Source organism: Mus caroli, unplaced genomic scaffold (genome assembly GCF_978045245.1).
Source record: "Mus caroli unplaced genomic scaffold, Mus_caroli_1 scaffold_49, whole genome shotgun sequence".
Lineage (NCBI taxonomy): Eukaryota > Metazoa > Chordata > Mammalia > Rodentia > Muridae > Mus > Mus caroli.
In genome coordinates, this window is record NW_028227304.1 from 198,334 (window position 1) to 208,827 (window position 10,494).

The 10,494-nt window shown below is 38.9% G+C and overlaps 1 protein-coding gene across 1 annotated transcript; it reads right to left on the bottom strand.

Moving 5' to 3' along the window:
* Positions 1–3,331: 3,331 nt before the first annotated feature.
* LOC146999720 (uncharacterized) lies at positions 3,332–7,722 on the bottom strand. The gene is given in 5 exon segments (XM_085834448.1): positions 3,332–4,221; positions 4,224–5,081; positions 5,292–5,692; positions 5,694–6,873; positions 6,876–7,722. Coding segments are annotated over 5 exon segments (4,176 nt in total).
* Between the last annotated feature and the right edge of the window lie 2,772 nt (positions 7,723–10,494).

Below are 10,494 nucleotides of genomic sequence, written 5' to 3' on the forward strand. Positions count from 1 at the left end.
ATGAGGGTATGGAGTCTGCCTCTTTTGTACCTGGTTGCTTCAGGTGCCCTGGTAGGCCTGTGGCCCTGGCTGTAACTGACCACCTGTGGGGCCTTCCAACTGGGCGCTCTTCACAGAGGCAGAAAAACTGCTGATCTGTTGCCCTGGCTGCAATAACAAACTACAACTTTGTTAATCTTGTACTTATTTTTTTCCCTGATATTTATCTAGAGGTGCTACTAATTGCTTGAAGAAAAAAATGCTCAAATTCTTGGCTACCCTTGTCATGTTTTGATGTTCAGTTGTATCAGAATGCATTTTATTTATGTAAACACTTGATTGTTTAGAACATATTGAAGATTATACTTCTAATGGGTAATATAGTTTCTTTTTTATGGCCAATAGTGATTTATTTGTCTCTGATTATTTTGTTTCCTCTAGTATTTATGTTACATGATACTGGTACCTAAACTCATTTTTTTTTAAATTCTTCTCTTTGTATTTGTTCATGGAAGAAGGCATTGATACTAGAACCACAGGCATGAATATAAAAATAAATAAATAAATAAATAAATAAATAAATAAATAAATAAATAAATAAATAAATAGATAGATATTTTAGGGATATTTTGGCTTCTTATGTATTCTTTTTAGATTTCTAGATTATTTTAAAATTTTGGAGTGTTTTTAAAGAGTGATTTAGAGTTTTTGTTTTGTTTTGTTTTGTTTTCAGGCTTACAGTGTATTTTTATTGTTTTTTTTTCGTTGTTGAAATGATTATAGTGTGTTTTTGTGTTTGGGATTTAATTTAGCCTTCATTTGACTTCAGGTTCTAGAGGTGATGGTTGCAAAGGTCCTATAGTAGGCAAAGCAGAAGCAGCAGATCCTCCCTTGCTCGAGGCAAAGGACCCAATTAAAAACACTAAAAATACACTAGAAGCCTGAACAAAGACAAGGACCAAACCCAAAGAAATACATTAAAATGTTGTTGTTATTGTCCTCGATTTTTTTTTAATTAGGGTTTTATATTTGCGGATTGTTTTACGGTTGCCAGACAGTGGTGGCACGTGCTTTAAATCCCACCAATTAGGAGGCAGATGTAGGTTATGGGACACAATGAAAGCAGTTCTAAGATGGAACAGATGATAATTAACCTTGCATTAATCCTGGATGACCATAAGTGAGTTGGTCATTGGGCATGGACACCCTTTCCCAATGTTGATGTGTACTCTGGGCAGACTCCGATGATCCCAGAATCTTCTGGGAAGAGGATGAGTGCTTGATATTTACTTAGGTCTAGTAGGTTGTCCGGGAGCTCCCTTTGTATACTCTGCTGGCCTTGAACTCATAGCTATGAATGCCTTCAAATAAAAATTGGACAGAGGATACAGGAGTAGGTTGACAGCACACCTAAACAAATAAATATATAAGAAATAAATAGAGTAAAATGCTAAACAATAAATAAGAATCCAAAAATGGTTATTTATTTCTTATATATTTTCTGAAATATATATTATTTTATTATTTTTTATTTTTTCGGTGTGTAGGATTTTAACAAATCAAAAAAAACTAAAACTGTGAATGTTCTGTATGACTTGAGGGATGTGGCAAAGAGCCTATAGTCCCTTGGAGTGATGGTGAGGTATCCTGAGATTCTATTATGTGTAATGAGTTCCCTGGATTCTGTTGGAAAGATGGTGAATGTTCTAGAAACCCTGGGATAGATGGCAAAGTACCCACAGTTTCCTGGAAGGGTATAGAATGTTCTAGAGGTGCTTGCTTACATATCACAGTTGTTGGAGTGCCTGATGTAGTCTGGAGAAATTTCTGAACACATGGTACAGATGATGAAGTTTCCACATCCCCTTGGGAAGATAAGAATGTTTTTATAGTTTTCCTGGTTGATTTAGAAGATCTTTTTTCAGATGGAAAATTTGCTGGAGTCCTAGTTTCAGATTTTGGAGGTCCCATAGACCCTATAGGAGGCAAAGGATCTGTTGTAGTCCCTTGGACAGATGACAAGTTATCCATAAATTCTATCATATGTGATGAGTGCTCTAGCTTCTTTTGGAAAGATGCTGAATGCTCTAGTTTCCCTGAGGCATATGTAGAAGAACACTCAGTCCCCTGGACATGTCCAGAATCTTCTAGAGGCCCTTGCTTACATGTCCCAATTGTTAGAGTTCCTGTTGTAGTGTGAGGTGGTTTCTGAGCATGTGGTGCAGATGATGAAGTTTCCACAGCCCCTTGGGAAGATAACAATGACATTTTAGTTTTCCTGGTGGATTTAGAAGATCTTTTTTTCAGATGGAAAATTTGCTGGAGTCCTAGTTTCAGATTTTGGAGGTCCCATAGACCCTATAGGAGGCAAAGGATCTGTTGTAGTCCCTTGGACAGATGACAAGTTATCCATAAATTCTATCATATGTGATGAGTGCTCTAGCTTCTTTTGGAAAGATGCTGAATGCTCTAGTTTCCCTGAGGCATATGTAGAAGAACACTCAGTCCCCTGGACATGTCCAGAATCTTCTAGAGGCCCTTGCTTACATGTCCCAATTGTTAGAGTTCCTGTTGTAGTGTGAGGTGGTTTCTGAGCATGTGGTGCAGATGATGAAGTTTCCACAGCCCCTTGGGAAGATAACAATGACATTTTAGTTTTCCTGGTGGATTTAGAAGATCTTTTTTCAGATGGAAAATTTGCTGGAGTCCTAGTTTCAGATTTTGGAGGTCCCATAGACCCTATAGGAGGCAAAGGATCTGTTGTAGTCCCTTGGACAGATGACAAGTTATCCATAAATTCTATCATATGTGATGAGTGCTCTAGCTTCTTTTGGAAAGATGCTGAATGCTCTAGTTTCCCTGAGGCATATGTAGAAGAACACTCAGTCCCCTGGACATGTCCAGAATCTTCTAGAGGCCCTTGCTTACATGTCCCAATTGTTAGAGTTCCTGTTGTAGTGTGAGGTGGTTTCTGAGCATGTGGTGCAGATGATGAAGTTTCCACAGCCCCTTGGGAAGATAACAATGACATTTTAGTTTTCCTGGTGGATTTAGAAAATCTTTTTTCAGATGGAAAATTTGATGGAGTCCTAGTTTCAGATTTTGGAGGTCCCATAGACCCTATAGGAGGCAAAGGATCTGTTGTAGTCCCTTGGACAGATGACAAGTTATCCATAAATTCTATCATATGTGATGAGTGCTCTAGCTTCTTTTGGAAAGATGCTGAATGCTCTAGTTTTTCTGAGGTATATGTAGAAGAACACTCAGTCCCCTGGACAGGTCCAGAATCTTCTAGAGGCCCTTGCTTACATGTCCCAATTGTTAGAGTTCCTGTTGTAGTGTGAGGTGGTTTCTAAGCATGTGGTGCAGATGATGAAGTTTCCACAGCCCCTTGGGAAGATAACAATGACATTTTAGTTTTCCTGGTTGATTTAGAAGATCTTTTTTCAGATGGAAAATTTGCTGGAGTCCTAGTTTCAGATTTTGGAGGTCCCATAGACCCTATAGGAGGCAAAGGATCTGTTGCAGTCCCTTGGACAGATGGCAAGTTATCCAGAGATTCTACCATGTGTGAAGAGTGTTCTAGCTTCTTTTGGAAAGATGCTGAATGCTCTAGTTTCCCTGAGGTAGATGTAGAAGAACACTCAGTCTCCCGGACAGGTCCAGAATCTTCTAGAGTCCCATGCTTATATGTCCCAATTGTTAGAGTTCCTGTTGTAGTGTGAGGTGGTTTCTGAATATGTGGTGCAGATGATGAAGTTTCCACAGTCTCTTGGGAAAATAACAATGTCTTTTTAGTTTTCCTGGTGGATTTAGAAGATCTTTTTTCAGATGGAAAATTTGCTGGAGTCCTAGTTTCAGATTTTGGAGGTCCCATAGACCCTGTAGGAGGCAAAGGATCTGTTGCAGTCCCTTGGACAGATGACAAGTTATCCAGAGATTCTACCATGTGTGACAAGTGCTCTAGTTTCTTTTGGAAAGATGCTGAATGCCCTAATCTCCCTGAGGTAACTGTAGAAGAACCTTCAGTCCCCTGGACAGGTCCAGAATCTTCTAGAGGCCCTTGCTTACATGTCACAATTGTTAGAGTTCCTGTTGTGGTGTGAGGAGGTTTATGAGTATGTGGTGCAGATGAGGAAGTTTCCACAGTCCCTTGGGAAGATAACAATGATTTTTTAGTTCCCTGGGTAGATGGAGAAGATGTCAGAGCCTCTGTTACAGATGGTGGATGTCGCAGGGTTCTTGTATAGATAGAGAAATTGTAGAAACCTTTTGAAAAGAACTGAAAGTTTTCATAGGTCCTGGTTCAGATGGCGAAGTTTCTAGAGTCCTAGTTTCAGATTTAGTCAGTCCCATAACCCCTGTAGGAGACAGAGAATGTATCTCAGCCCCTTGATTAGATGGAAATATTTGAGCCTCCCTATGAGCATGTTGAGTAGATCCTAAAGCCCCTGTCTTATGGCGTGATGGTTCTACAGTCCCCTGTAGTGATATAGACTGTCTCAGAATGTCTTTTTCTGATTTGTATTTTGTACCTTCATTTTGAAAGGATACCAAAGGCTCTAGGGTCCCTTGTGACAGTGATGGCATTTAAAGAGTCCTTTGCAAATGGAAATCCCCTAGTGTAGATGGCGAGGAATGCAGAGTCTGTTTAGAAGGTGTGTAAGTGGGCAGTGGTCCTTGGGTAGTTATCAATGTTTCTAAGGTCTGTGAAGTAAATTGATAAGGTTTCTGAGCATTTGGTGCAGGGAGTGAGTCTTTTCCACCATCCCTGGTGGATAGCAAAGACCCTTGAGGCCCTTGGCAAGATGAAGAAGATACCAAAGACTCAGTAGCAAGAGCAGGTAAGGCAATTCCCACAGGATCTCGGCCAGGCAGCATATGTCTTGGAAAACCTGAGACATTTTTCAAATGTCCTGGAGATCTCTGAGGATGTGAATATGTCCCCATATCAACATCCACAGATGGCAATGGTCCTTTAGACACCTTAGAAGGTGAGGAAGGTGGCCTATCACCTGGACCAGAAAAAGAATGTCTGAGAGTTCCCTGTGTGGATGTGGAGAGTTCTGGAGTCTGTTGTGCAGATGAAGATTGTCCCACAGCCCATTGAACAGAAGACAAAGGTGCTACACTTCCTTCTGAGGAGGAGGGAGTTCCCTGTTGCCATTGGGTGAATGGCATTCCATTTAGGGGGGACCCTGAGCCATAATGAGATAAATCTAGAACTCCATGAATGTGGGGCAAATTTGATGGAGTCTTCTGAGATGATAGAGAGAGGCTCACAGGCTCTGGAGCCACTGGTAAAGGTCTAGGAGCAACAATGGCTGAAGGGGAAATTGCGAGAGCTCCTGGTCTAGGTGGCAAAGTTCCTACCAAACTTTGGGTGGGTTGGCAGGCTCTCGTTTTACTTGGGAGAGATAACAAAGGTGCTAAAGTCCCTTGAGTACTTGGTGAAGTAGCATCAGTACTCTGGGTAGTTGTGGAAAGATCCAGAGGACTTTGCAAGGACATCGAAGGTCCTGAAAACCCAGGCAAGCATGAAGAAGATTCCAGAGGCCCCTGAGTTGGGGGTCCATGTCCTGAAACTCCTTTTGCTGATGAGGAAAGATCCAGATCTCCCGGAAGGTGGAGTGAATATCCTGAACATCTGATTGAAGATGGAAAAGTTTTCTGAACACCTTGGCCAGGTGGCAAATGTTCTGTTTTTCCCTGGACACCCAGAGCTCCTGGAAAATGCTAAACATCCTAAAGACCTTTGCACAGTTGGAAAAGTTTCTAGATGTTCATGCTTAGATGTTGATGATCTTGCAGATTCTAGGGCAGATGGTAACTGTCCTACAACAAGAATGTTGGAAGCAGAAGGATTTTTAGATGCTTTAGAAGACAGGGAAGATTTCTGGTGTGTTTGGCCTAAAGGCACAAGTTCTAGATGATTTTTTTTAAATGTGGACTTTCCCTTAGACCCTTGGTAACATAAAGGAGGTTGTGTAGTTCTGAAGTCTGATTTGCCAATGGAAAAATCACCTTGAGAATGGGCAAAATGTTCTGGATCATTTGAGAGAGATAAAGAAATTCCCTGAAGCCCTGGGCCAGATGGTGAACATACCAGAGCCTTTTGGTGAGACAGAGAAGGCCCTTGAGACTTTTGGGGAAATATGGAATGTCCACCATGCCCTTTGTCAGACTGGTAACTTTCCACAGTCCCTTGGTCATTTGTGGAACATTTCAAGGCATTTTGGACAGATACAGAAGGTGTGGGACTCGGACTCACCTGAGGAGTAGTTTTAGCGATTGATGTTTCTTTGTCAGCAGGAGATGATGCAAGTCCCCTTGTAGCAGAAGTTCTGGAGTCTCCTTTGTCAGAAGGATCAACGCTTAACCTGTTTTTTTCAGAAACTGGATGCTTGGGGACCACATTGGTAGAGGGAGAAGGTCTACTACTTCCCATCAGAGAAGGCATGGAAAAGACACATTCTTGCGTAGATGGAGATAACTGTAAAACACCCTGTTCAGATATGGTAGATCCTATACCCATCTGCACAGATGGAGAAGGTCTTAATATGTCTTGTGTACCTGTACAAGCCTTGACTGTGGCTTCAGAATTAGGGGAAGGGCCTGGAGATACCTGTGTAGATGTGGCCTCTCCTAGAGCATCATGGACATATTTGAGAGGTCTAAGAGCCTCTTGTGCAGGTAGGGAAATTTCTAGACCTCCTTTTGTACTAGTGGAAGTTCCAAGAAAACTTTCTTCAGCTGGAGAAGGGGATAACACCTTCTGCATAGAAGTATCAGGTGTCATAGACAAATTGATGGGCAAAACAGGTTCCAAGGGCCCTTTTGAAGATGAAGTAGAACCCAGAGCCTTTTGGGCATTTGGAAGAGACATTTGTGGGCAAGGAGAGGACCAACGACCCTTTTTCCAGGTGGATAAGAGTCTATAGCATCTTGTGTAGTTGGGGAAGATGGCTGATCCTCTTGAGGAGATAGGAAAGTTCTCATGGTCTCCTCTGAAGTTTGGGGAGGTCCTATGGATTCTTGTGCACAGGTAGAATCCAAGGAATTCCCTTCTTTAGCTGTACAGGATGCTACAGACTCTTGTGTGTGCAAATCACGTCCCATAGCACCTTGTTCACATTGGATTGGATCCAGAACCTTCGGTACAGATGGAATCTGTCCTAGAACATCTTTTGTAGATGTGTCACCACCACGAATCCTTTCTAAAGATGGGACTGTGGCTAAAACTCCTTTTGTAGAGGTATCCTGTCCTACAATCCCTTTATGTGATAGGGTAGTACTCAGAGAATCCTGTACAGGTTTTGGAAATCCTAGCATCTTTGGTGTATATGAGGAATTCTTTACAGCCTCTCCTGCAGATACAGAATGTCCCAGAGACCACAAGGGCTGCATAGAGGGTTGTTTGGTCTCAGCACACTGTACAAATATGGAGCTTGTTTGGCTCACTGGGAGTATTTTGGCAGAATCTTGGCTGTTTGGGACCTCTTGACAAGTCAGGAGGGCCCTTTTGGCTGGTAGGGGATATTTGAATAATTCTTGATCAGATCGGGACTTTCTGAAGACCCGTTGTTTGGAGAGAGCATCTTTCAGTCTTTTGCTAGAATGAGAATATTCAGGGTCACTTTTTATAGCGGGAGAATGATTTAATCTTCCTTTCTGTGGGAGAGCAGATTTAAGAACATGTCTTTGATGCTCTTCCATAGAGGGGGATAGTCCTAGTGGTCCCATGACAGATAGAGAAGGTCTCAAATCCCCTGGGGAAGATTAACAAGAACCTTTAAATAAAAATTAAAATTAAAAATCCCAGAATCCTAAATAAAACGCCAAAACTCTGAGATAAACTAAAATTCCTTAAAAAAAAAAAAAAAAAAGAAAAAAGAAAAAAAAACCTAAAAATACATTGGAAGCGTAAAACAAACAAACAAAACATTCTAAGAGTCTCTATTAAATCCCTACACAGACACACACACACACACACAGACACACACACACACACACACAAAAATGCACCTAAAATTCTAAAAGAAAACTAGTAGTCAAAAATGGCCCTAAAGTCCAAACCTTCTTTCTTGCTTTCCTTTTTACTTTCATTCCTTTCTCTCTCTCTCTCTCTCTCTCTCTCTCTCTCTCTCTCTCTCTTTTCTTTTTTATTTTTTTTTCTTTCTTTCTTCCTTTCTTTCTTTCTTTCTTTCTTTCTTTCTTTCTTTCTTTCTTTCTTTCTTCTATTACTTTCTTTCTTTCTTTTTTCTTTTTTTTTTGTTTTTTTTTTGGGGGGGGAGACTGGGTATCTGTGTATCTCAAGATCTACAGGAAGTCCTTCTGTAGAACAGGCTGCCCTTGAACTCAAATATTTCCTATATCTTCTGCCCAATTGTGGGTTAAAATCATGGGCCACAATGATCTGGCAACCGTGAAATTGAAAACTATAAGGAAGAAACAAAAGTTTTAAATAAATTACAAAACCAGAACGAAAAAAATATATATACCAGAAGCATGAAAACAAAATAATAAATAACAAGCACCTCTAAGACACTCTACTAAAAACTCTACAATACCTAAAAAAAAAAAAAACAATAAAACTCTAAAAATAAAAATACACAAGAAGCTGCAAATGTCCCTAAAACTCTTGCCATTTTGTCTTCATTTTATTCTTACTTTTTCTCTTTCTTTCTTTCTTTCTTTCTTTCTTTCTTTCTTTCTTTCTTTCTTTCTTTCTTTCTTTCTTTCTCTCTCTCTCTCTCTCTCTCTCTCTCTCTCTCTCTCTCTCTCTCTCTCTCTCTTTCTTTCTTTCTTTCAATACTTCTTTCTTTCCTTTTTCTTTTTCTTTCTTTCTTTCCTTTTTTTTTTTATTTTATAGACTCTAGTTCTCTTTCTATCTCTAGTTGTCCTACATCTCTTTCTGTAGACAGGCTGGCATTGAACTCATAAATACCCTACCTCTTTCTCACAAGTGATGGGTTAAAGTATGGGCCATCATTACTTGACAACCTTAAAACTATGAAACACCAATATTAAATCCCTCAAATATAAATAAATATTCAAGAACAACAACAAAAAAACAAAACAAAAACAAACAAACAAAAAAAAATTAAGAAGAACATTGAAATAAAAAATAAAAAAAAAAATCCCTGAAGCCTAAATAAAACCCCAAAACTCTGATATAAATTAAAATTCATTAAAAAAAAAAAAACAAAAATACATTGTAAGCGATAAATGAACAAACAAACAAAACCTCTAAAACTCTCTTCCTAAAACCCTACAAACAATAAAACAAAACAAAACAAAACAAAACTAAAATTCTAAAAGAAAACTTGAAGTCAAAAATGGCCCTAAAGCCAAAACTTTTCTTTCTTTCGTTTCTTTTTCTTTCTTTTTTTTCTTACCTTTTTCTTTCTTTCTTTCTTTCTTTCTTTCTTTCTTTCTTTCTTTCTTTCTTTTCTTCTCTTCCTTCTTCCTTCCTTCCTTCCTTCCTTTCTTTCTTTCTTTCTTTCTTCCTTCCTTCCTTCCTTCCTTCCTTCCTTCCTTCGTTCGTTTCTTTCTTTCTTTCTTTCTTTCTTTCTTTCTTTCTTTCTTTCTTTCTTTCTTTCTTTCTTTCTTTATCTTCCTTCCTTCCTTCCTTCCTTCCTTTCTTTCTTTCTTTCTTCCTTCCTTCCTTCCTTCCTTCCTTCCTTCCTTCCTTCCTTCGTTCGTTTCTTTCTTTCTTTCTTTCTTTCTTTCTTTCTTTCTTTCTTTCTTTCTTTCTTTCTTTCTTTCTTTATCTTCCTTCCTTCCTTCCTTCCTTCCTTCCTTCCTTCCTTCCTTCCTTCCTTCCTTCCTTTCTTTCTTTATCTTCCTTCCTTCCTTCCTTCCTTCCTTCCTTTCTTTCTTTCTTTCTTTCTTTCTTTCTTTCTTTCTTTCTTTCTTTCTTTCTTTCTTTCTTTTTTTTTATAATTTTTTTGGATTGTGGTTCGCTTTCTCTCTCTAGCTGTCCTACACCTCATTATGTACACAGAATGGATTAAAGGCATGGGCAACATTGACTGTCAACCTTAAAACTATGAAACACCAAAATTCAAACCCTCAAATATGAATAAATATTCAAGAAAAAAACAAACAAACAAACCAAAAGTAATAAGAAAATTGAAAAAAAAAATCCATGAAGCCTAAATACAACCCATAAACCCTGAAATAAACTACAATTCGTAAAAAAAAAAAAAGAAAAAAGAAAAAAAAGGAAAAAAAAAAGGAAAAAAAAAGAAAAAAACACTCAAAATACGTTGGAAGTGTATAATGAACAAACAACCAAAATATCTAAAGCTCTCTTCTAAAAACTTAAATTCCAAAAAAAAAAAAAAACCACAAGAGGATAAAAATGACCCTGAAACAGAATTCTTTTTTCTTTCTTTCATTCTTTCCTTCCCTCCTTCTTTTAGTTCCTTCCTTCCTTCCTTCCTTCGTTCCTTCCTTCCTTCCTTCCTTCCTTTCTTCTTTTCTTGCTTCCTTACGTTAAATTTTCTTTCT